The 27,839-nt window shown below is 36.4% G+C and overlaps 1 protein-coding gene and 1 long non-coding RNA gene across 3 annotated transcripts in view; one reads left to right on the top strand and one right to left on the bottom strand.

Moving 5' to 3' along the window:
* Positions 1-596: 596 nt before the first annotated feature.
* LOC144454795 (uncharacterized) lies at positions 597-8,279 on the bottom strand. Its single transcript, XR_013483340.1, has 3 exons — positions 8,127-8,279; positions 7,937-8,023; positions 597-1,005 (listed from the first exon to the last, which is right to left on the bottom strand). It is a non-coding gene; the product is annotated as an uncharacterized LOC144454795 (long non-coding RNA).
* NCK2 (NCK adaptor protein 2) overlaps positions 849-27,839 on the top strand; it is a 105,858-nt gene continuing 78,867 nt past the window's right edge. For both annotated transcript variants that reach the window (XM_020987926.2, XM_020987925.2), the window contains exons 1-2: positions 849-1,074; positions 23,080-23,801. In XM_020987926.2, the coding sequence (XP_020843585.1) occupies positions 849-1,074; positions 23,080-23,801 (948 nt within the window). The remainder of the gene's footprint in view (positions 1,075-23,079; positions 23,802-27,839) is intronic.

Here is a 27,839-nt window from a genome sequence, read left to right as displayed (position 1 = left end):
AAACTTTGAAAGTAGAGATCTGATTATTAAACATTTACCAGCACACCTTGGGTATTTGCCTATGATTCTTAAAGAAATAGGTTAAAATTCATTTTCAAAATCTCTTCATTGTTTGTGAAACAAAGAAATCTAGTCAAATACTATTCTGTGATTCCTTCTTGAAGGGTCTTTTATGGCTAGGAACTTCCTGTTCTCTTGGAGAATTTGTTAATTCATTTTACTGTTAGTAGCATATAACTCAATCCTTTATCCAAGTGGTAAGCAAGTAATTAATTAATATTAAAGTTATTTTTAAGGTATAATTTTCCTACTCTTAAGTAATGTTTATTTGCAAGGTTTGCTCAAATAGACTTACGACATTTGTTCTAACTTTTAAATCAGTAGTTTGGAAATGTATTCAGTATACTAAATAAAAAATCATTTTGTCCTGAGTATAAAAATAAAGGAAATAGAGCTCCAAAGTATTAACTCTAAGAATGTGAGGCCATTTTATATCATTAACTCACAAATGAATAACGTTTGTTTAAAATTAGTTGGAAATCAGCATCTTAAATCTTGATGCACAGCATGCATTATTCCAAATTAAGAACAAACCATTCGTTCTGTGGGATTTATTTTAAAAGATACAATTTCACATTTTTAACACGTGATGGAGATTAATTTAATGAAGATCACTGTAAGGTTTCAAATATTTAACCATAAAACTGGAAGAAAATCAGTCACAGAGCTATAATAAAAGGCTACAAATGCATAAGCTTTCAAGGTGAGATGAAGGATGGGTGAGGTGTTTTAGGTCGTTGTCTAATGGGCATCTCCAATGTTTTGCTGGCAGAAGGACTCCATGAAAGATGACAGAAGAAGTTATTGTTATAGCAAAGTGGGATTACACTGCACAGCAGGATCAAGAACTTGACATCAAGAAGAATGAGCGTCTGTGGTTGCTAGATGATTCCAAAACTTGGTGGAGGGTAAGGAATGCAGCCAACAAAACAGGATATGTGCCATCTAATTATGTGGAGAGAAAGAACAGTTTGAAGAAAGGCTCCCTGGTTAAAAATCTTAAAGACACATTAGGTAAGTGTTACATACTAATTAGGACAAAGAATGTAGAATTGAATTATTTTGCAGAAGTGAAAGGCTTTTACTTTTTCTTTAGGAGGTTTTCTTTCTTTTTTTTTTAAGGTCTCTGTTGAATGACAAGTCGTTATCTTTCCAGTTAGCTTATTTTCAATATCCCTGTGAAAAATTATACAGATCAAGATGGAAAAACATGATTTTTGTCAGTTCAGAGAGATTCATGAGTTTATAATCATATGTAATTTGACACTTGTATGTTTTGGACCAATGCACATGTTCCTGTCTTCTCAAATCAGAAGTCAAGAGGCTCCTGAAGTAAAATTACCACATCAAAAATCCACAGCTGTGCCCCTATCGTTCCATCACGTCTTTTCTACAATGTGTCAAGCGTGTATCTCTCTTTCTTGCAAAACCCAATACATTTGGCCTTTACCCATAGGAAGGAAAATAGCTATATAAGAATTGTGAATTCAGGTGGCTTTTGTACCATCCTAAATTGAAATGCGGGAATGGTATTTTATGGTTGACATGATATACTTTAGGTCTTCTCCACTGCTCTATTGCGTTACCATGTCATTTTTGCTGAGGCAGATGTAAATATGACTTTAGCTAGAGTTCTAGATAGTTTTAGGAAAGAAAGTATAGTAGAAAGATAGTGCTGGGCTGAAAGTATTGGAAATTTTGTGTTCAAATGTCACCTCCAGCACTATATGGCTGTAAGTGACTTTCTCTCATACCCTCAGAGTCCTCCTTTGTAAAATGGGGAAAATAATTTTCATACAACTGTTTGGTTGTGGGAAAGTGCTTCCTAGACCTTAAAGTGCTATGGAAATTTATGTTAGAGGAATTTTAGATCTGAGATGAAGATTATTGGGGCATTTGAAGCTCAAGGCTTAGTCTTTGTGTTTATTGGTGCTGATAGCCACCACAGCCACTTTTCTTCTCTGAAGCTCCAAAGCCAGGATATGGAAAAGTCAGGCTTGGGTTATTTAAGGTTATTAGGATACAAAGTGACGTGCAATCCAATATTCTTTTGAATATAATATTCAGTTCAAGTAGTTAGTGCATATAATTTTATTTAAGATTTTTAATAATACAATTTCCTATATGTAGTCAAGTGTCGTGTTGTCAATGTAGTCTGCCTAAATTTATTTTGAATTTTTTTAACTGTAACAACAAAAAGTAGAACTTTCCTGCTGTAGTCATTTCAAAATAGTTCAATATTGTTATCAATTTCTCTCTAATTTATTTGTCCCTTTTATACCTTGTGAGATTTCTAAGATGGATTTAGGGGAATAATCATATTTTATGGTTACATACCATAAGGAATGAGAGAATCAGTGTGGCCTGGTGCATAAAGAACTAACTTTGGAGTCAGGAAGGCCTAGATTTAAATCCCACCTCTGACACATGGTGTTCCTGTGACCCTGAGCCACTTAAACTTTCAGCTCTTGACACAGCTCTCTAAAATTGTAAGTTACTGAGTAAATGCTAATCTGCAGTGGTGTTTCCTCCCAGGGAGTTCTCTACATCAGTAAAATCACAGGGGAACATCAGAGAACTGGATGTAATGGGTTCATTCAGCAAACCCTTCATGCTGCTGCAGAACACTACTAACCTTTTTATTATCGATTTGTATTAGAAGTATTATTACTGGTTTCTTCAAGGGAACTCAAAGCTCTTTATGTAAAATAACTCTATCTTTTTTACACTAATGAGAAAAATGAGGCATAAGACCAAACACAAAAATCATGCTTATTTTTTAAAGATGCTGAATTTTTAGGTATCCTTTTTCCATCTAAATACTTAATCTTCTGTCAATTAATAAACATTTATTAAGTGACTACTAAGTGTCAGGCATTGTGCTAAGCACTGGGGATGCAAAAGGAGGCTAAAGACAGTCCCTGCCCTGAAGGAGCTTACCATGTAATGAAGGAGATAACATGCAAACAAATATACACAGAAGAAGCTATATACTGGATATATAGGAGATAATTAACAAAGGGAAGGCACCAGAATTAAGAGGGGTTGAGGAAGGCTTCCAATAAAAAAGGGGATTTTAGTTGGAACGCAAAGGAGACCGGGAAGCTTTCTTTGCACTTTGACTCTTCTCTTGCATCTATATGTCATTTGAAGAAACTATAATTGTCTACAAAACTCTTATGTTATTAGTAGGAGGAAGATAAGCATCCTAGATGTGTTAAGTGTCTCAGTTGATTCATTCATTTCACTTTCAGACATCATCTAACAATCTGTTTTCCAGAGATGTCAGTGTATTACAGCTGGTTGCAGTTTTCAATCCCTTTTCTTGCTCTTTTAATACTCTGAAGGTTTTAACAGGATTTTAAAAGACTGGAAGCAGAATTTGAGAAAATTTTATCATCATCTCTGAAAAAATGAAGAATTTACTCAAAATTTTTGTTATGTTCACTGAGTCTTTAAGAGACTCAAACTAAACTCAAACTATAGGTAGGCTGGGGCAACCAATGGCCAACTTCTTTCAATGGGCTTCATTTTTTTTCTTATGTTGTAGTAGTTAAAGTACCTCCGTGGGATACTAGAATCTTAGAGTCATATAGGTCATCTAGTCCCACTTCCAGTTGAAAATAAAGGACCCCCGGGGCAGCTAGGTGGCGCAGTGGATGGAGCACTGGCCCTGGATTCAGGAGGACCTCAGTTCAAACGCGGCCTCAGACACGTAACACTTACTAACTGTGTGACCCTGGACAAGTCACTTAACCCCATTGCCTAGCCAAGAAAAATATAGGACCCACCTTTATAGTATCCTTGATAGATGGTCAGCAGCTTATATTTGAGAGTTCACTGCTTTGTGAGGAATACTGTAATATTTCACATTCTTTTTAATAAGCTGAATTCTGCCTTTTCTAATTTCCATCTGTTGGTTCCTTTTTTGCCCTTTGGCTTTATATAGGATGCCCAGCATCTCTTCCACATGATAACCTTGACGTTTGAAAGTAGTTATTGTGTCCTTCATCTGTTCACTTTCCCAGGATAAATGAACTCATTGTTTTTCATGGAATTTTTATATTTAGGATGGAAATAACCATTATATTTGCAATAAAAATGTGTGTAATAAATCCATTTTTCATCGTCCATGCTTCATTTTGTACCCTAATAAGTAACTTTTTGAGGAATTAGACCCATCCATCATGAATTTAAATTCAGAATATTTCTTAGTTCATCTTACATGAGCTTATGTTTACTGAAAATATTTTATTTCCTTTTCTAAAAGCATCCCTCATCATCTTGGCATAAATTTTCTGGTGCTTATTTGCTCTAATTAATGAGTTAAACAACAAGCGTATGTTAAGTATGAAGGGTATCACGCTAGCCAGGCACATTCTTCTTTGCTCTAAAGATACATAGACAAAAGAGCTCCAGTCCTGGAGTTTGCATTCTTTTGTTTGCACATGTAAATAAATACAAAAGGCAGTGCAGCTCTGGGGGTAGGGTGGGGTGGAGACTTCAGGAAAGGCCCCATCTAGGAAGTAGCTTTTGAACTGAACTTTGAAGGAAGCTAGAAATAGAATGGAGCAGGGTTAGCATGTAATTAGATCTGAGATGTGAGAGAGAGTAAAGAACTGAGGATGATTTCTAGGTTTGTTTACCTAGGTGACTAGAAGAATGGTGATGTATTTAACAAAAATAAGAAAGTTAGGAGCTAAGCTAAGGAAGTGTCAGGGAGTTCCTTATTTCTTATTTCTCTACAGCCTTAATTCTGATATAAAGATTTTCTTTTTCTTCCCTTTTCATTCCATTTTCAAGAAGAAAGATTGCAACCCCCTGGGCTTCCCATAGGCAGATGCCCCCAAATCTGTCCCTGATCGGCCTCCTGGACTCCAATCCCCTAAGCAGAACATTTTTACCTGGATGTTCTGCTGATACTTCAAATTCAGCATGTCCCCTCAGAGGAATATGGGCTCCTTTAGGGTGGTAATTTTCATTTTGTCTTTGTATCCCTGGTGCATGATAGACACTTAAATATTTGTTGTGTTGAATTGAATTCCAAGATGAGCTAAGACCACAGTTGCAATACAGCAGAAATTTTATTTTCTTTGTTGCAGTTACAGAGAAATACAGAGATTAATAATAGACTTCTATGCATTCTGATACTAGCTCTGTCACCAGTTAGCTGTGTGACCTCGGGATGAATCACTTAATTTTGCTCCTTTTTAATTTCTTCATTTGTAGAAAAGGTGTAATTAATCCCTACAAGGTTAAAAATGAATTAAACCTTTCCAAGGAGAACTTTGAAAGAGGGAAGAGTACTGTAGAAATTTATGATTTTAACAAACCCACTTGTAGAATTCCACGTTATTGTTAGTTAGTTTTTACATTTAAAAATTAAGTTGTCTACCTGTTGTTTTCCCAGTGGGTTTCAATTTCCAAATAAAGTTCACTGGAAAAAATCAGAGCTCCATGTTGTACTTGTTGACCATACATTGACATCATTAGTAACTATGGTTCACCAAAATTCTAAATTTATTTTATTGACAGGATGTCACTAGCAGATGCCCTTTTGGGAAGCTAGTCAGCTGTGAACTCTGATTTCCTTGTTCTGCTAAATTTTGAGAAACCAAGTGAGGAAATTTTTTTAAAATAAGTTTTTATGGAGATTCAGATTATCCCAATTAATTCCAATTCCATAGAACTGCAACCACATCCAACTTAATCAGTCCATCCACAAGTTTTTAAGTACCTACTGTGTGCTTGGTACTGTCCTAGGTGCTGGGAATACAAACACAAAAAATGAAACAGTCCCTGCTCACAAGGAGCTTGTTAGGTAACCTGAGTTTAAGCTTCTCTTCCGTAATTGTGCTCTTAGCATGAGAAATGGTAGCATGTTTCTTAAGACTTCTCATATTATCCATTTCTATGCTGCGTAACTTCAAACACAGTACTTTTGACAGAAAGTCACTCTGTTAGGAAAGGAATATGTTGGCATTGTTTTTGTTCTTTAATAATTTATAATTTAATAAAACAGTATAAGCTATGTTACTTCCACAAGGGTATAACATTTATGTAATGTATCTGCTATCTCACCCAATTTATGCTCATGAATGGTCAAAGAGAATTTTTCCTCATACAACAAGGAGCGATTGTCATAAAATATTTCTGTTGGCAATATCCGGCCTATTTTGAAGGGGTCATGCATAAGATTTATGTAGAACTCTTAATTTTAGAAGCAAGCTTTCTTGGAAAGAAGGATTGGATTTATTTTGCTTTGTCTCAGAGGACAGAACTAAGGCCAGTGGGTTAGAGGAGAGAAGATTTCAACTCATTTTAAGAAATAACTCCTTAACAAGCTTTCCAAAAATGTAATTGATTTTCTCAGTTGTTACTGTGAGGGATGGGGAAAAAGAAAAGGGAGAGAGGGAGGAAATTTTTAAGGAGAGAGATGAGATAACCCCTTGTCAGAAATATTAAAGAGGAGATTCATGGTGGGACTGCATGACCTCTAAGATCTTTCCAGGGCTAAGATTCTTAGGTTCTAAATTGTATAACTAATATTTAACATCTTGTAACTTGATTTTGAAAATGAATGTTGTAGTTTAGAAAACAGTGGATTGATTTTTGTATTAAATGTCCAAGCTTCTCACCAAATAAGAGGCATTTTGAAGGATATTCTTTGACACCATTTTTGTATAGCTGTAATTGTTAAGCGTGTTTCTTTATATTTAGTGGAAATCTGGTGACCTAAAACTTCCAACCATTGGTTCCAGTTTTATCCCTTGGGGTAAAGCAGAAAAGTCTAGTTACCTAGCTCTCAGGGTCGTTGGGAAGACAATTATAAAATGTTTAGCCCAGTGCCTGGCACGTAATAGGCATTTAATTAGTGCTTATTTCCCTCTCTTCTTCCTTTCCTTTCTCACTAAAAGGTTGCTCATATTCTTGCGGTTAGAAATATTATAGTATCTTAGGCTGATAGATTTGTTGTTGAAAGAGATCTTACAGGTTTCTATGCCTGGAAGACAGTTAGCAGAAATAGTGAAATCTCGGACTGGGAGGGGAGGTGCGGTTGGTTTTGGTTTTGTTGTAATAACTAGTGATTAAGATAGCAGCAGGACATTTAGCTCTCTAGCCAGTAGTTGGGAGGTCATTGAATCTTTGTGCTGCAGTGGGACCACCTTGGAAGACTTTATTATTCATGCTCAAGCTTCATCTTAGAGATGAGGAAATTAAGACAAGTGGCATTAGACAGAGAGGCAGAATTAAAACTCAGGCATCCTCATCCCCAGGCCAGTACTCTTATCACATCCTGAGTTATTCCAGCATTAGACCTCAGAAAAGTCACCAGCATAGTGAGAGTGATTTGGGAGGCTTCCCTGCCATCATAAGATTTGGAGCTGGAAGGGACTTTAGAAATCTAGTTTATTTTTTAAGAAAACTGAAGCTAAGGAATTATATGGAAAATGAGATATTAGGTCCATAACTGATTATACTTCATATAGAGAGAAATTTTGTTGAAGGGGGGGGTATGCACATATGACAGTCTCTCACACACACACACACACACACACACACACACACACACACACACACACACGGATGCATACGCATAGCTGTTCCAGAAATCTTGGTGCAGTTTTAAATTATTAAACCTTATTACTACACTAAGATTTTGAGGATGCCCTACATACACACATGTTGCCTTTTAAACCTATGATGGAAACATTTTGCTCTCTGGGTCAATCTTGCTGATCCCCTAGAAAGATTTCCTGGTTTCATCTAAGGACAAATCAGTTTAACTTAAAATCAAATACACTGTTCCCTCCAGGTGAGTTAGATAGAATTTTTGGTTCCATCTTAACTTGGAAATAGTTTTTTGTCCTCTTACCCATTTTTCAGTTGGGTCTCCAGTTGTATATCAGTTCTTTAGGCAGATCTCTGGCATTCTTCCCTAGCCCCACTCTGTGAACATAATCTGAAGAAAGAGGAGGAGGAAGAGTGGTAGGGGTGAGAGAGAGAAAGAAAGACAATGAGTTGAAGTTTAAAGTTTGCAAAATGCTTTTCTAATAGCTACTCACAGGTATTTGGAGTTCTTTGTTTCTTTTTGGTTGTTTTTTTTTTAAGAGCAAACCAGCTCCACAGTAGCAGTGTTGATGTGTGGAAATGGTCCTCTACAAACCAGATTCCCAGGTGAAGGATTTATTTTTGTTAGTAACAGCTCTTCTCTTCCCCCACCCCCACCCCTATTAAAGGGTAGGGCAAGAGGAGAGGGAGGAGTTAGGACCGTCTATTTCCATAGACTGTTAGACTCTCTTTCCATGTACCAGCCCCTCATTCTCTAGGCTGCTGCTTCTGTCTGTCTCTGTCTCTCTCTCTTTCTCTACACACACACACACACACACACACACACACTTTTAAAAGAATTACCTCTGCTTTCCAATTTCCATTCAACCCTTTGTTTTCTGTTCTCCAGTTTAGTGAAAATTTATTTTTTTTAATACACTGTGCTTTTTTGTTGACCTGCTCTCCTTTCCCCTGCCTCTTTTTCTCCTGACAGTTTTTCTTTTCTTTCTGATTCGGGAAATAAGGAAGAAGAGATTCTTTGATTTCCCATTTATAAGTACCTGTAGTGTGACCTCTGGTAAAGGAATACACACACAATATATTGTTACTGTCTATGTATGTATTGCCTTGACAGAGGTCAGAGGCTGACCCTTAAATTTAGCATCTTTCCCAGTGCTGTGCTCACAGAGAGATGCATGACAAGATAGTATGTTTTCAATTCAATTTTATTTTATTTTCATGTTTTCATTCTATCTCTCATGTCCTTCCACCCCCCACTCCCCACTCCTCCCAATAGAGAAAACAAGAAAAACAAAACCTTTTACAGATATATGAAGTCAAGCAAAACAAATTCCCACACTGGTTGAAAGACAAGATACTTTGTAAAGGAAGAGAAAGCTGTTACTCTTAAGGGTAGGAAGAAAGGCTTCATAGAGGTGGTGGTATTTCTGTTGGGCTTTACAGATGAGTAGTCAAGGAACAGAGGAAGGAAGACATTTCAGAGAAAAAGAAGCCCAGTTTTGCTAGAGTATAGAGTAAGTTGGAGCAAAGAGTATATGTGATAAAGCTTAAAGGAAAAGCAGTACCAGAATTTGGAATTGTAGATTTTAGCACTGAAGGAAGCCTTAGAGGCTATATCCGAAGACAAGAGAGGGCAAAGGAATGTCCTTTAAAACCCCTTTCTGCTTTGTAGTCCCCAGAGTGTTTTGTTTTGAACCTCTTTGATGAACTCACATTCTATAATTGTATAGGGCTGTTATCTGGATTCATGTGTTAGCACCATAACCATGCTGTATGAGGCAAGGATTGTCTTAACTTTGGATTTCCCAATGCCTAGAGAAGTGTTGTTCACACAGTAGGAAAACAATAAATAAAAGTGTGATGATGTAATGAATTTGCCAGCCTTTGAGATAGCACTGCAGTGTGACAGAATTCTGAAGTCATGTTCCAAGTAAGGGTTTCCAGTATTGTCCTGATGCAAGTTGATATGTGATCTCCATTTTCTTTAGAGTTGCTCTACAGCCTTTATGAAATCACACTGACTGCAAAAAAAATGCATAATCTATTCAGTGCCTTTTAAAATGCATTCTTATAGTCATAGGTGTGAATGTAGTAATGACTACTTCTGAAACTTTAATAGAACCGTACAATGATTTGAATGGAAAAAATTTCCCAAAGGCTCAGAAACACATCTAAATGCTTATGTCCCTCTAAAGTTTAAGATAGATTTTAATTGGACCTTGTTTTCCTCTGTTGGATAAAGGATCAGTGTGTGACTCCGCTGAGTTATTTTAATATCAAAGTCAGAACCATTGTATGAGTAGCAAAAAATTAAAGTACAGTTAGTACAAGTATTAAGATGTCCCCAGTTTAGTATTCAGTAAATATGAAATGGCTCAATCTTCTTTCCTGCTATGTGTTAGGAAGGGGCAAGATAGAACTGATTATTTTCACTATATGTTCCCTAAATGTCACTCTCTAAGCTCTGATTTCTCTACTTTGGATTTTCTACCAGTGAAAGTGACTGAAAGAGGTGATGTGTTATGGCAGATTAGTTTGTCTCTCACAATTGCCATTTGTATCATTTACCAAGTTGAGCGTACTCTAGAAATTCTCTAAAGGCTGTATCCTTCATATTATTTATACTCAGTTCATGACTTAAATAGTAGGTCTGTAAGGAACTAATAACTTCATCGCAAAACACTACAAAATCAGTCTTATTTTTCCCTGTGAAATTATGCTTAGCATTGGCTGGTATATAATAGGTACTTAATAAATGCTTGCTTTTGTTAATACAAAGAGAATTTTAATATATATCAGTTCCAGATATAAAATGTTGGACTTAGTGCTTCCTATTTTTTAGTAATTTAGTTCTATTCATATAAAATAAATATGTGATATAATTTAGATTTCTTTAAATCTACTTTGAGTTCTATGTCTTATATGGTATTTTCCAAATCTATATTTTTACAATGGAAATTGCCTGCCAAATGTATTGCCCCTATAACATGGGAACTTTTGCAGTAATTGCAGTACCAGATAACCCAGAATAAACTTGGATTAGTTTTTATATATCAGCTGTGCAAGTATTTGAAACCAAAAATGCAAAACAAATTACAACAGATTAGTAGGAGGTTAATTAGAGAGAAAATAGAGACAGATTGTTAAAATCAGATTCTTAATAGAAAGGGAAAAAAAGAGGAAAAAAATCATATAAAGAGGGAAGGATCCTGTTTTGCCTTTCAAAACTCGGGAATAAAAGGCCTAGACCTACTAGATTGTTCTTAAGTTGCAGTTTAAGCATGAATGTCTTGAATCTCAATTGAATTGACCACTAGATCACAGGGCTAAGACATGTAGCTGCCCCCATGTCTGTTTGAATTTGACCACAGTGTGCTCAGTCGCACTTACTAGCATTTAAATATGGACTTCTGGCCACCCAGGCTTGAAACCTCTCAGGCATCCCCACCTCTTCCCATTCTTTCACATTATTCTACTTCGAGTCATTTGCCAAGTTCTGCAACTCCCATTTTGATCTAGGCCCTCAGTAGGTCTCACTTATGTTACTGTAATACCTTCCATAATTGTCCCCCCCCACACTTTTCCAGTGGGGATCATTTGGCACAGCCGAGTGATCTCTACACTGTAATCCATTCTACACACCACTACCAGATTAATCTTCTTTATGCACAGAGCTGATTGTATTAGATTTGCTTCATATACAGGTACAAGTATATTTACCTAGCAAAAAGGGAAAAAAACATGAATGATGTGGGTAATTCCTTCCATCCCACTTAATGAATATATTATGTTAAATGATCATTAGTGGCGCCTTCATTCTCCCATAGACATACTCATCATAATGATTCTTGTTCTCCCAGGAGGGAGAGAGGAAGGAAGGAAAAAGGGAGGAAAGAAAAGTGGGAAGGAAATAGGAAGGAAGAAGAAAAGGGATGGAAGGAAGGAGGAGAGAAGGGAGGAAGGATGGATTTATTAAATGCCTGTTGTATGAAAGGCACTGTGCTAAGCGCTTTACAAACATTATGTCATTTGGTCCTCACAACCACCCTGTGAGGAAGGTGCTGCTATTATCCCCATTTTACAGTTGAGGAAATTGATCCAGACAGGCTAAGTGACTTGCCCAGGGTCACACAGCTAGTAAGAATTTGAGGCAGGATATGAACTCAGATCTTCCTGACTCCAGGCCCAGTGCTCTGTTCACTACATCAACAGAGGACTCCTTGACAAGAGAGGTGTCTGGTGCCTACTTCTTGTCTCCTGGCCTGATAGGCTCATCCCTTGGAATCAGTCTGTTTCCTGAAGTTATGATACAGGTTGCCAACTTACCTAGATTGTTCTAACAAACCAGATACTGTTCACGTTGGAGATCTGCTTTGAAGATAGGCTAATTTTGACTGTACAGGGAGCCTTCAATTTGATATTAGAATGTTATCCTGATTTAAGTTGCAACACTACTGTCAATTGATTCTGTGGTCAGAACTTTTCAATGGAATTTCTTATTGATTTCCAAGGAAGTCCAGACTCCCTAATCTGGAACTGGTCTAACTTTTCATCTCATACTATTCTTCCTTACCTGTTCTTAGGCTCTAGCCAAAGCATACGACTCAGTTTTCACAAAGGTGTTGCACATTTAATTTACCTTTCAGTCATGTTATTATTCCCTCCTTGCACCTAGACTTCTTTCACCTGTTAAATTCTTGTCCATCCTGCAGGAACCTGATTGCTGCTTCTAGAATACTTTCGACAACTCCTAACAGTATCAAAAAAAGAAAACTTTCCCTCTTCAAAACTGTTAACTCTGTTATACATTTTCTTTATCTTTTTGTGTTTTAAAGTCCTGTTCTGCTATTTAGTACCTAACCTTGGTCAAATCAGTGCCTTCATCTGTAAAAGCAAGAAAAATTCACATAAAGGATTTCTTAGGTCTCTTGCAGCTCCAAAACCTAATATGCTACTTTTCTGTATGTCTTTATCTCCTCATCTAGAGTATAAACTTATTGAGGGTAAGAACCAGACCTTATTTATCCTTGAATCTTCTCCTGGCACCTTATATAATCCTTTACACATGAATAGGCACTTAATGTTTATGGTATTTAATTTTTCAATCGCATTACTAGAGCAGTGGTTTGAAACTCAGGAATAGGGGCCAGTAAATGTATGTAAGGATAATACAAAACATTTTTAATGCCTCTGAACTAGACTATTAAATCTAGTATTATGGTATTTTCTTAGAGACTTTTAAATGTGGCTTTTAACAAGTTTCCAGTGCCCGTTTTCACATTTGTAGAATGTTGATACTATTCCTTTTGACCTCAGATTTTCTGAGTGTTAGCCTTTAATTCAAGAAGACAGTAACGTGGACTATAGATGAGTTGTGTTGTTGTTTAGTTCTTTCAGTCATGTCCAACTCTTTGTGACTCCACAAATATACTGGTAAATATACTGGAGTGGTTTGCCATTTTCTTCTCTAGCTCATTTTACATATGAGGAAGCTGAGGCAAGAGGGTTAAATGACTTGCCCAAGGTCACACAGCTATTAAATGTTTAAGGCCACATTTGAACTCAGAAAGATGAGTCTTCCTGACTTCTGGCCCTGTACTCTATCCATTGCACCACCTAGCTATACTTAAATGAGATGTAATTGAAGTAAAATCTTTGTAAGATAACTGATCATAATGTTCTTCCATATGGGATTCTTAGACTTTTCACTCCAGTTCAAATGTCTAAAATTTCCAATTTAACTGTAAAATATTGGTATTTTTCTTTATACATGTACTCATTTATATTTCTCTTTCCTTCTATTTCTGTTAGTCTTTATTTAAGATGCATAACCTGATTACTTCCACAGAGGATGAGATGACCTAACAATTAAACTGATCTATAACATAGCGACTAAAAATGCAACACAGAATGTCTTAGGATTACAGATTTAGAGCTGGAGGGGGTGTTAGATACCATCCTGTCCAGACCGCTTCTTTTTCTCATAAGGAAATTGAAGCCTGGGGAGACTGAGTAATTACATTTGTCAAGGTCACACAAGTACCAGAGCTGGAATTTGAACTCACATCCTCAGACTCTGAATCTAGCCCTGTTTCCTTTGTACCTTCCTGCCTCATCTGAAGGAACAGGAAATGGTATTTGCCTTTTGTTTGAGAATGGTAAGAATCAGTGGTGGATGCAAGAAAATGAACTGATAGTCACCGGCCATAAGAGGGTCAAGAAGAAAGTGGGAACATATCAAATGAATATTATTTAGTATGCATTGGTAGGGAAAACAAAAACATAAATGCATTGTTGCTGGAACTGTGAATTGAACCACCATTCTTTTGTAGTATGACCCATAACTTAATAAAATGTGCATACCTTTTGAGCCAGCAATGTCACTACTGGATCTATACCCCAAAGAGATTAGAAAAGAAAGGAAAAGAAAAGGACCCGCACGTATAAAAATATTTATAACTGCTCTTTTTGTAGTGGCAAAGAACAGGAAGCTAAAAGCTGAGGAATGAGTGAACAAATTATGGTGTGACCCTGGGCAAGTCACTTAACCTGTTTGCCTCAGTTTCTTCATCTGTAAAATGAGCTGGAGAAGGAAATGGCAAACCATTGCAGTATATTTGCATGACTGAAACGACCCAGCAACAGCAAATGGTTGTAATAGGATTCCATTGTGCTCTAAGAAATGAAGAGAATTTTCTTAAATTAAATTTTATTTTATTTATCGTACAACTATATTCCTGTGTGAGAAATGCAAAAGAAGACATAAAAAAATATATCTGTGGATTTTTTCTTTTTTAAAAAATATTTTTAAGAATGAATATTATATGAATATTATATGAAGATTTCAATATATAAAGACTAAGAAAGAAGGTTGTTTATGAAACAACTTCTATTATATAGTTTAAAAAAAGAATATATTCTGTGTATTATAATTGTAACAAACTGCCTCACTTATCTGTGTCTTCTGAACTGTTTTTCAACTGAACCCATCATTTCTTTAGCGTGGGAACCCTCTCCACCAATGCAGGTCATCCATCACCTGCTCTATAACTTAAGAGAGTTGCCTGTGATGTTTCCCCTTAAACTGTCTCATAGACCTTATGTTCTCTAACAATCGGAAAATGAAATTTAGTGGAACAGAAAACGCAGGCTGGTATCGCCAAGGTTTGATCTTAACACTCATGCTACAAATTTCTTCAGCTCTTCCTTCATAAAACCAAAATTGGTGGATATTACTGTTGGCCAGAAGAGCATCTGCTAAGATGTAAAAGCGTGTGTGTGTGTGTGTGTGTGTGTGTGTGTGTGTGTGTGATTTGTTCCTTTGTAGTTCTCTAAGCATGTTAACTGGAGAGAGGCCATGGTGCTTTGTGCAGAAAAGGGGTTAATTCAGTTTTAAAAAAGAAAAAAAAGACAGAACAAGGAACTTTATTTCTACCATGCTCTAAAGGAGTTCTACTGAAAGTCTGATACCTATATCCACAGGAGAGGATAGAGCAAAAGCTCTGAAACTACTAGCCTTCCTTTCTAGTCTAATGATGATGAAAAATATTCACCTCTTTCTCTTCCTTCGCTACCCCCATTTGCTAGTAGAACATATCTGAAGGGCTGTCCCATGGAAGAGGTAATTGACTTGCTCTAATGGGCCCCAGAGGGGAGAATTTAGAACACTGGGCAGAAATTATATGAAAGGAAAAATTTTTAAAAAGAGAGCCTCGTGTCATAAGGAAAACTTATTAACAGTTAGGATTATCCAGAAGTGGAAGGGACAACCTCAAGAAGTAATAGGTCCTTTATCAGTGGAACAGGCATTATGTTCTGTTCAGTTACAGGTACAACTGGATCAACTCTGGGGTGCCTCTGAACTCTGTTAAAATTCTGTGATCTTTGGCAGTTATAATTAATTCATTTTAATCATCTAAAATGGAAGAAGGCAGAGTAAGGAAAACACATACTCAATTACCAAGAAGGAATTTTGATTTTCTAAACACTGCCAAGGGAACAAACTGAAAACACCTAATAAGTCTTTTCTTAACTGTCCTTTCTATGGAGAGCATAACTCATATACATCACTCACAGATAGTGTTACCAAATTCTCCTAAAACATATGGATTTCTTCCCCAGTCAAACTCTGAAAGTTTTATCTCATCTGAATAGCTATGATGGTCCTTATACATTCTGTAAGGAAAGAGATAAACCTGTTCACAAAAAGAACATTTATTTAGAAATAGTAAAAGCCAGAGTTAGCACATTTTGGAATATTTCCTTTCTGTAAAAGAACCTTAACTGGTATAATTATTATATCAATTTTTAATTCGAGATTCTTACCAAAAGCCATCTACCACCCCCACACCCCCATTGTAATTAAATTTGAGGACATCCAGAAGGTGCCAAAGAATATTAGAAGGATCAGAAACTTAATACAAAAGTTTGACTCAGGGCTATGCTTGAGTATTCTGTCCATGGATGAAACAATGTATTACTATTGGCAGCAATAATTTCAGTCAGTTGAGGGCATAACATAACCTAAGAGAAGCATTTATGTTTTTCATTAACACTTTATCTACATAATGAGTTGACTGGAGGAAAGGTCATTCACGTACAGCAACAGATTGCATTATCCTTTAAGAATAATGAAACTACAAGACTCTGACATAAAATGTAGAGTAAAATAGACTAGAACCTTAAAGAATTTTCATAAAGCAAATTATGGCAGATCCCCAATTTGCATTGTTTGGGGCTGATACATTCTAGTTCCATTATTTCTGGTTAAATCAGAATCAGCCCTTTTCCTTTCAAGACTTGTTGAAAAGATTACTAATACTAATATTAATTTGTTATAATTGCCATAGATCACAGAATCTTAGAATTTAAAGGGACCCCAGAATTGGTCTAGAACTTTATGCTTATTACATTGAGAAAGGGCCCATTCCCATTACATTACTTCTTGAGGTAGCGACTTCCATTTTTGAATAGCCCTAATTGTTAAGAAGTTTTTCCTTACAACACAAGAGGTGTGTTTCCCCCTAAATTTTTCTTTTGTTTAATTTCTGCCTATTATTCTAAATTCCTGCTTCTGGGGCCAATCAGAGCAAGTCAATTACCTTTTTCCATGTGATAGCCCTTCAGATATTTGAAGATAACTAATATCTCCCCAAATCTGATCAAAAACCTGAAGTCCTTCAAACCAGTTCTCTCATGATGTTATCTTGAGGCTCTTCACCATCTTGGTTGCCCCTCTCTTCTCAACACTTCCCAGCCTATCAGTGTTCTTCTTACCCAGCTTATCAGGGTCCTTCCTAAAAATGTGTCGCACAGGATGAACAGTATTCCAGATATACTCTGACCTGTTAGGGCTCAGAAGTACCATCTCACCTCAAACACTTATTTACCTGAGTGAACCTGAGCAAGTCATTTAACCATTCTGTTCCTCAGTTTCCTCATCTTTAAAATAATGGGATCAGAATCAGTGGCACCTAAGGTCCCTTCTAAATATAAATCTGTGGTCTTCTGATCCAGACATCTCTCTAGTCCTGGATGTTAATTAACCTTGTTAATGCAGCCTCGCAGACTAGATTACATTAGCTTCTTGGATGTCATGCTGCTATTGACCTTGCCCACTAAAATCTCCAGCCTTTTTTTTTAGTTATGTTATTGTCTCTGACCATGCCCTACCCCATCTTCCATATGTTAAGTTCCTTTGTTGAACCCAAATATAAGAGTTTCATGATGCATGGATTTGGACTCAGAGCATATGGATTCAAAATTCATCTTAGTCATTTATTAACTGTATGACTTCAGACCAGATACTTAATTTTTCATGTCTGTAGTTTCCTCATTTGGAAAATGAGGGATTCAGGATTAGTAACCTCCTAGTTGTCTCCAAGCTCTAAATTTAGAATAATTTTAAATTCTACATAAATCTATAATAATCTATATGTTCCAACTCTACTAAATCACGTGATATTATTCAGCCCAGTAATAAACCAACCTGTCAAGATCTTTTAGAATCCTGACTTTGTTATACCGTATGTTGGTTATCCCTGATGGCTTTAATACTATCTTTAGGTGGAATAAACATCTTCCATGCTTTTCCTTAGTTAACAATAAACATGTTAAAACATTATAGGACTGAGTATAGTTTCTTGAGGCACTCTACTAAAGGTCTTCTAATTGTACTCCCTCAAGCCCACTCCTCTCCATCTTTTCAACAAGAATGGCATGAGGGAGCTTGCCAAATACCTTACTAAGACTGGATAAAATATGTGTTTAATTTGTATTGAAGAATGTTACTCATGTGAAGTGTGTTCTTTTTTTTAGCAGCTTCTACTCACCCCAACTCTGTGTTGAGTAAATGCTAAATAAAGGTTATTGACTAGTAAAAAAGTAATTAAAATCCAGGTTTACCACATCTACAATATTCCTTTGATCTGTAAGGAACATTGTCTAAAAAGGGGGGGGGGAATCTGTTACAATTGAAATTAAGGTAAACTGAGGTGCAAAGTTCTGAACATATTCAGTTGATTGGTAAGACTAGCAATTACCAGTCTTTGGCTCCTCAGCAAGCCAAAAGATCCTGAATGAGCACTGACAGATTAATTTTATGGACCAAAGTAGGATCATCCAAAAACTAGAAGGTAGCATCATAGATGAGGAAAACAATATGAGTGATTTCAAAACCTGCAACATCTTAGATGTGGGGGACAGTATGATTGGCTGGAAATTTGGAGTGCAGAGCTAGCAGCAGCTCATCATTCCATCTTGTAGCTTGGAAAGTTCATTGGTGGTGTCCATCTGCATGGTTAGTATCACAGTGATAACAGACCAAATTCTCTTGAAGGGCAGTCAGTGTTGCAGAGATAACAGACCAGCTTCCCTGACATTCACCTGTATCCTTCAAGGATTGCAGCTTTCCTTGACACAAGACTGGAAGAGTGATTAAGCAGGAGATCTGAACTTCTAAACTTAGCTTAGAGATGAGTGATTTACAGGAAAGCTGAACTTCCAAACTTAACTCAGAGACAAATGAAATGTGACTTCACTAGTTACACAAAATGCCGTTAGTGATACAAAATGAAATCAATTACAGAAGAGAATCAGTTTGATTTTCTTAATTTTCAGAGTTTAATCTTTATTCTTGAAAAATCTGTGGTCATTCTTTGTGATCATTGCTTCCCTTTCTAGCTTTTTACTGAGTCCCTTTTAATGATAGACTCTAAAATGATCCCAGATAATTAGATACTCAGCATACTTCACTAAACAATTAAATGATGGCCCAATATTTTATCAAATGTTTCATAGCATTGAATATTTGTTCAGATTGTGTAATACTTTAAGTGTAGAAATTAGGTTGAATCTACATTGGTTCAAGGGCATATACTAATAATAGTTTCCTTTCTTCTAAAAGTGTTATGCAGAGAAAAAAAATGTTAGCTGAGTGATCTAGATATTTGGGTTCTGGTTAATAAAGGTTTAACTCTGAATTCTAAATAGTACTCGAGTTTTAAAGAATAGATGTAAATGTCTAACTAGAACCCTTGCTATCATAATAAAGATATCTGTTTACTTCCTTTCATTTTAAATACTGCTCATTCCTTTCTGTTGCAACTCAACCAGATAAATGGTATGATTTAAAAACAACACAGAAGAAGTTGGAGTGAGAGTAAAAGGGAAAGCCAAGGCAGAGATGAAAATGAGAAAAGTAACTCAGGTTGTCCTTTGCACAAAATGTAATAAATTTGCCTTGAGCCTAGAGTACTTTGGGGGAGGGGGTTGCTGAAAAATTCTAAGAAGAAAATCTAGAGACCACTTTTCTAACCCCTTTAGTGCTATTTAAGTATAATAACAAAGCAAAAAGAGTAGGAAAATCCCTCTCACTGATGTTTTTCCCTTACTTCCTTCCAACAACCTTTACCCTATAGCCCTTTCTCATCATTTCACCAATTTTCTACCTCATCATTTTCCTCCTCCTTACTTCTTATCTTTTTGCTGTAGCTCTTTACCTACTAATGGGGCCTCATCCCTTATCTTGCAAGTTTTTCCCTTTGGAGTCCCTGGCTCACGTCACAAGAGTCACAGAGGGAGTTAGATATATCAAAGGATCTGAGTGCTGAAAAGAACCTTAGAAGTAAATAAATGCTAAGTTCAGCACCCAACCTCCTGCCCCATTTTACTACTGAGGGAAACTGAGGCCCAGGGATGTTAAGATGATGCTGCCTAAGGTCACAAAGTTATTTATTGATGTCCCAATTTCTCCTACCACCAAAGAAAAGATACTCCTGGAGTCCCAAGTTTAAATTTTGAATTCGTTTTCCCATGTAAATATTTATATAAATGTTGATTAATTTCATAAGTAGGCTTTTGTGGATTGCCCTCGTACCCTGTACACCATTTAGAGCACTGTTTTGTTGGGGAAATCTGTTCTGGATGTCAAATAACTGAAAAAATGAACCTCTTACTGTTAGTAACTGCCTAAAATTAAATAACAAAAAAATCAGAACTGATATTAAAGGTGAGGGTCACAGTATTAGGATATCAGTTTCTCAACTCCACAAGATTAATTTTAGTTATTTATTCAGAGATGAAGGAGAGAATTGAAGCTTAAAGAACTATCTGTTTGAAAATCTAAATTACTAGCGTTTGTGGGTGGGGAGAAAAAAGTCATTAGGATATATGTAAAGAAATGAGATCATTAGTTTTTTAGGTTTACATTTTGACAAGCATCTTTACAATTCTAAAACTTGAGGGTGGTGGAACATTTTTTCTTCCCTCTTTAATATTCCTTAATTCTTGCTATCATGTTGGCATCTCACTTGACAAACGTTATTGTTCAGTTTCTAATGTTGGAATTTTTCATGTGAATTTAAACCTTTGCCAGCTTCCCCCCAGAGTAAGCAGTTTAAGCACCATTTTCCTGTAATTGTATCACAGAACACAATAAAAATCATTCCCTCCACTGCCAGCTTTCTAAATAGTATATCTGCTCATGCTCAGTTGAAGAATGATAAAATTATGGAAGGATTAACTCAGTGTGGAAGCTTAGATGAGCTTGGAGGCTGGATGAGCTTATTATAAGAGGGCATAGGGTAAACACTTGGAACAGTTCAGAGTGGCCTGTTGGCACGGTGAGAGCTCCTGCATTAGTCAAGGAAGTAGGTCATTATTTTCAAGTTAGCACAATAGTGGCTCCAAGCAGCAGATTCCTTTCACACCTTATGTTGCAATCTGGCTGGTTAGTGGCATAGCACTTAGTTTGGTTTTTTTCTTTTTGAATTACCTATTTGAATGCACCAGACTGTTTCTATTATGCTTTATAAGCACTTAAGCTAAATGTTTTTAGTATATAATGAAATAGCGTAGTCATTAAACAGAAGTGAATTTGGGTAATATGCTTTAAAAAATTATGGTGTGGATATTTCTAAGGATAAATAAGTTAATAAACAACAAAAATAAAGCCCTTTGTCTGGCTTTCCCATTTTAGTTTTCTTTTGGGACCCCTTCTGCAAGTTATTTGGACGTGACTTTGCCGTTAACTTTGCATCTCTTTGCCGTTATCTGCTTGTTCTAGAAGGAAACTGGCAATATGTTTCTATCTTAAGATGGTGTCCTCTGAACACTTTAAGGTGGTACAATCTAAAGGATGTTGGACAGACTATCAAAAATAGGACACAGTTTCATGTCGTAATTTTAATACCGTGTTCCCATTTTCCCCTGTCTCTTGTTATACCAAAGGACTACAACAGGGGTCACCAGACTCCCTCGAGATCTATTGATAGATTTCAGGCAGGTCAGTGAACTTGAATGAGGAAAAAAAAAAAATCACATCTTTATGTTTGCTGACCTTTGGTTTCCTGAGTTCAAATCCAGCCTTAGACACTTAATTAGCTGTGACCCTGGGCAATTCACTTAATCCGTGGTCTCAGTTCCTCATCTGTAAAGTATGCTAGAGAAGGAAATGGCAAATCATTTCAATATCTTTGTGAAGAAAACTCCAAATGGGTCCTAAAGAGTAGAACATAACTGAACAACAGTAAAATGTTTTATGCACTTAAAATAGTCTAAGAAGCAGTCAATGGATGGGTCACTAATTCCCAACTATAAATGTCTTTCTCTCAAAGTTTGAGGGAAAAGCTTCTTGTGGTGAGCCCACACCCCACTAACTTGTCGTGGTGTTTGAAATTTTTATCAGCGGTTTTATTTCTTAAGGACCTACTGCATTCTTAACCAGGGCCAGGTTAAGACATCATTGAAGAAGAGATTACCTGGAAGTGACAATACATTAGGTAACTTTTTCAGAGGTTAGTTAAGCTGATGATTTATTAGCACTGACTATCCTATGCAGAGAACAAAGATTAGAACGCAGAGCAGGTAAGTATGAATGGGGAGAAAATTTTTAGTATTCAGTTAGAAATTAGAAGCATCAGTCCCTGCCTAGGTAGAAGAGGATGCTGCTCTTGGACACCTTGAGTACTTATATTGGACAGCCTGTGTACCAAGTACCTTCAAAGATGACATATGCCTTGCATTTGCCATCAGACTCAGTGTCTTGGTTAATTTTGCTAACCTGCATTTTTTTTTTCTTTCTTCTTCAGTTTTTGTCATAAGCGAAGGCCTTTGGGGGAGAGAAGGGTTGTGTTTGGAAAGGAAGGTGACATTAAAACAAAATATTAATATTAAAAACAAAAATAAGCGTATGTATTGGAATAAGGATAATTCAAAGTTTTCTAGAACCTTAGAATTTAAGAGAGCACTTAGTGGTCATGTAGCCCAGCCTTCCACCTGCGTGAGAGAGTACTAACGACACGCTGTGAGTTCGTACTTAGTGTACCTGCGGGATGTAGAAATTGTCCCCAGATGATTTATCTTTTCAGTAAACTAAGCTCGCTTTCCTCTATTTTTATTGGGCTTTTTCAGTATTACCAGTTACTTTGCAGGTTCCAAAGTGAATGACAATTATGTTGTTGTGCAGTTGTTTCAGTCATGTCTGATTCTTTGTAACCCTATTTGGGGTTTTCTTTGCAAAGAAAATAGAGTGGTTTGCCATTTCCTTCTCTGGCTCATTTTACAGAAGAGGAAACTGTGGCAAACAGACTTGAGCGACTTGCCCAGGGTCACATAGCTAATTAACGTCTGAGGCCAGATTATCCTCTATTTATGTTGGACTTTTTTGGTATTATGAATGTGAATGTAAATTACAGTTACAGCTCAGCGTTAATTAAGCCATCTGTTGAAATGTAGTTTTGAGCAACCATGTTAATATTTTCAGATGGTAATCATGAGGTCTTCTAATCACACATGGCCAATCTATTTCTGTGCATTGTTTTTGTTAAGTTGACAGTGAAGTGTGTTGTCAGCCACAAATGCTTTCCATTTTGTATTTTGAAAAACACTTGACTTTATGTTTATTACTTAATTGTTTTATCACTAAGCTTTCCCCTTTGTTTCTGACAGGGTTGGGTAAGACGAAAAGAAAGACAAGCACAAGAGATGCCTCTCCCACCCCTAGTACGGATGCAGAGTATCCATCCAATGGAAGCACCGCGGACAGGATTTATGACCTCAACATCCCAGCCTATGTTAAATTCGCATATGTTGCAGAGAGGGAGGATGAACTCTCCCTAGTGAAAGGATCCCGGGTCATCGTGATGGAAAAGTGTAGTGATGGCTGGTGGCGAGGTAGCTACAATGGGCAGATTGGCTGGTTTCCTTCAAACTACGTTGTAGAGGAACTTGAAGAAGCAACAGCTGATTCCCCAAGTTTCCTCAGTTTAAGAAAAGGAGCATCAATGAGTAATGGCCAGAGTATGAAAGTGCTCCATATTGTTCAAACACTCTATCCTTTCAGTTCTGTTACAGAGGAAGAGCTCAACTTTGAGAAAGGGGAAACAATGGAAGTCATTGAAAAACCTGAAAATGACCCAGAATGGTGGAAATGTAAAAATTCACGAGGGCAAATTGGCCTTGTCCCTAAAAACTACGTAGTCGTCTTAAGTGATGGTCCTGCCATGAACACTTCCCATCCGCCTCAGATAAGTTATACAGGGCCATCTTCTACAGGACGGTTTGCTGGAAGAGAGTGGTATTATGGGAATGTTACACGACATCAGGCCGAATGTGCCCTTAATGAGCGGGGTGTCGAAGGTGACTTCCTTGTTAGAGATAGTGAATCTTCGGTAAGTCCTATTCAATCTCCAGATCTTCATCTTGCTGATTTTTCTGTTTCTGTTTTTTTTTTTAAATGAACAAAAAAAATGCATGAGAATTGAATATTTCAGTAATTCAAAAGATTTTGATTTTTGTTGTTCTGAGTCTACCTCCAGTGACATAAATAGCTGCCCTTCTATGACTTAGTGGACCATAGATTTCTTGAGCTACTCTGGCTCTTAGAATTTCTTACTTGGAGACTAACTTTTACCTCTCCACATTTACTGAGGCTACTCCTTGAACAGAAGATAAATAGCATGCTATTGCACCTATGTTTGAAAGCTTTAAAATATTTTTAAAATATTATATTATTAAATATTTAAAAATAAGTATTCAGATACATATGTTAATGTGAACAAAATCTGATTCTTCTCAAATCCTTTTAGCTTGATAAGTGTTGCCAGATGTGTGTTTTACTGGCATAGTCTTTGAGGGTGCGAGGTCACCTCCATGATACAATGAAGCATTGCTGGGATTTCATTTCATTTTTTCGTGATGTGGAAGGATATACAAACACATGCAAATTGTGCTAGTAGCAGCATATAAGAGTATATGACACATTTTTGAACTGCTTTTTAAAGGAGAAACAGTACAGAAAGTGACTTTAACTGCTTCGAAAATTATTTAATCGAGCACTAATGGAATAGTTATTCACTTACTTGCTGTTATAATTTATGCTTATTTCATTCTTCCTGCTAGAGTACCTTCCTCCTCTTGGGGAGAAGGAGGATGAGAAACTTTTGTGAGTTTATTATCTATGGATAATTAAGGTATTTATGAGTTCATTGTCTATTTCTCAGCCATCTTTATATTATGTAGATACCAATAAAGTTTCTTTTCACCGTTGACAACGTAAGGTTTCCCTTCTGTGAATAATTCCCTTTTACCCATTTAGTGATATATTATTTCCTCTATTTCAAACAAAGGTTGTTAATAGTTGTGCTTTATGAACTGCCTGTTAATTTTTGTTTTTTTAAATCCTGCCACCCCAAGGTCATCTTTATTGCTAGTATTGCAGATATCATCTTTGATAGCTTTCCGAGAACTTAACGAGCATCGCTGAAAGAAATATGGCTTTTTCAAGTGGTCAGAAGTATGTTAGTGATATCAGTACCACAGCTGAGTTCAGCTCAGTCGTGTTCTAGTCGTGTCCAAATCTTTGTGGCACCATTTGGGGTTTTCTTGGCAAAGATACTGGAGTGTTTTGCCATTTCCTTCTCTAGCTCATTTTATAAGTGAGGAAACTGAGGCAAACGGGATTAAGTGGCTTGTCCACCATCACACAGCTGGAAAGTTTCTGTGGCCAGATTTAAACTCAGGAAGATGAGTCTTCCTGACTCCGGGTCCTGTGCACTATCCACTGTGCCACCTAACTGCCCCATCAATACCACATGACTTGCGAATTTTGTCCATGTGTGTAAGCCAGTATTATAAAAGTGAAACTGTCTTCATTCACTGTATGAATGAATGTCCTGGCTAGTTTCATGAGTCTCTTTTTCTTCTAGCACTAGTTTGGACATCTATAATGAAAAACTAAAAAAAACAAATGTTGACTGTAAGGGTATAGCATAATTTATCTTGCTTATTCAGTGTATTGATTCTAATTCCATTCAGTCTATTGATTTTTAAGATGTAGAACACCCTACTTTTATTTACTTATGTTTTGTTCTTTTGCTTCTTACTATGAAACTATTAATGCCCTTCTGAGTCAAATAATTATGTATTCAATATTTCATATTTCTAATCATAGGCTTAAAAGAAGTTTCATTACTTCAGAAAGTTATTAAAATGAGATTTTTGCATCTTAAAGGCATTAGGAGGATATCATCATGGTAGAAATTGCAGTTGTTTATAATGATAATAACTTCATGGAATTGGAAGCAACCTTAGATTTTGCTCAGGCAAGCAAGCGTCCTACATCTAAAATCCCTAAGATTTTCTTATGATGCCCAATGTTATTTCTGGCAGGGTATTTACATTAAGTCATTCTCAAAGGATGTAGGTTCTGTATATAGCTTCTGTGATTTTATGTTCAAGTCTTCAAAAATCATATACAGTAGAGCTTTTAGCCTCTTAAAAGCAAAACTAAGAAATACACTGAAACCTAATTATAGCATAATACCTAATCTATCCCAATTCATTGGGATATATAAATATATAGATATAAATATCTTTTTATATCTCGATAAATAGATATAAATCTGCATATAAAGAAGTAAAACAAGTTAGCTCAGAGACCCTTCCTCTACAGAAGAATGGGTAAAGTCTTATTTTGGGGGGAGAATTTAGCCTACTGTAGAAGCTGACCCACTGAGACATCTCCTACTCACTGTGATGGAGAGGCAGTATACTATATTGGACAGAGCACTGAATTTAGAGTCAGCAGAGACCCAGGTTCAAATAAAGTCTTTGATAGGAGCTATATGATGATGAAGGCAAAGCACATAAACGTTTTGGGCCTCAGTTTCCTCCTCTTTAAAGTAGTGCTAATACCAATAGGGTTTACGTTACAGGGTTGTTGTAACAGTTGGGCATATGTAAAATGCTTTTAAGCATTGAAGAGCTATAGAAAACTCAGCTGTTACAGAGAAAATTAAGGACTTTCAACAACCAAAAAAAAGCTCAAAGCACAGAACAGAATTGTAGTTGAATAAAAAGAGGGTAATGAGCTGATCAGACTGAACTTTAAAAGATGCCTATACCATGATGGGTCCAGGGTTTTGAGGCTTAGCTTTTCAAGTTCAGAAACTTGATTTTATCAGTTTACACAGAGTGTGATAAGGATCTGAGAAACATTCACACCCACCAAATTCAGAAAATGAAAGTTTTTAAACCCAAATTCCATGTTAAAAATTCATAGTGGTGGGAAGAAGGAGGGAAAGAAGGAAACAATCATTTATTATTAAGCACCTGTTATGTGCCAGGCACTGTGCTATGTTTTACAGATATTGCTTTGGAGATAAGTGCTATTTTTGTCTGCATTTTACAGTTGAAGAAATGGGGAAATTGAGGTTAAGTGATCTGCCCTGGCTCCCACAGCTAGTAAGTGCCTGGAACTGAATTTGAACTTAACGTCTTCCTGACTCCAGGTCCAGCATTCTCTACGCTTTGTCAGCAAGCTGCCCCCAGCTAGTGGAATGCCCTAGTCATACTAAACTTCAAGTAGCATTGTTTAGAAAATGATATTAACTAATTTTTTAAAAACCAGGAAGTCGCTTATTACTGAAGAAGGACTCATTCTCAAGTCAGCTGTCTTTGTAAAGACCACCAGATTGTGGGAGCAAGGTAAAAATAAAAATCATCATAAAATTAAAAGAAAGAATAAAATTGAGAAAAAGGCATTATGCAATTAAAACAACTGAGCTATTATATAAAAGAAAAAACAATTGGCAAAAAAAAATAAGGAATGGATGTTGACAGATTATAACTATTTCCTGAAGAAGTGTATGTAATGTAAATCAAATGATATAATGAGAAAACCAAAAAAGCTTAGAAATGCCTCAATAAGCAAAACTTGATCTTATTGTCAAGTGGAGAGAGCTATTTGACTACAAAGGGTACCAGTTTAGAATAGAAACTCATTTGTAGAATCTTACAGCACAAAGTGGTAGAAAGTATCACCTAATAAGATGACAAGAATCAGTGGAAAGAAAAACAATTTGAAAGGAAGTTTAATAATGAAAATTTCACCTTCTTTAGGAAACCTTCCCTAACCCTTCTTAATTCCAGTGTCATCCCTCTTTTAATTATTTCTAATTTTTCATGTATGTAGATTGCTTTATTTACATTTGTTTGCATATTGTTTCCCCCATTAATTGTAAACTCCAGAAACTATCTTTGCCTCTTTTTATATCCTCAATGCTTAGCACAATAGTAGGTACTTAATAAATGTTTACTGATTTGAGTCAGGTAACCTGTCTAAGCAAAGTCATCCTGATAGCATTTGAAGATGAAACTGGGAGGGCAAGAAACACTGAAAATGGGGGGGGGGAAATTGGTAAAAATGT

This window comes from Phascolarctos cinereus, unplaced genomic scaffold (assembly GCF_003287225.1).
Source record: "Phascolarctos cinereus isolate Bilbo 61053 unplaced genomic scaffold, phaCin_HiC Scaffold_7;HRSCAF=346, whole genome shotgun sequence".
NCBI classification, from domain to species: domain Eukaryota; kingdom Metazoa; phylum Chordata; class Mammalia; order Diprotodontia; family Phascolarctidae; genus Phascolarctos; species Phascolarctos cinereus.
Note: the sequence above shows the minus strand (reverse complement) of the source record. Positions and strands in the feature narration are given on the sequence as shown.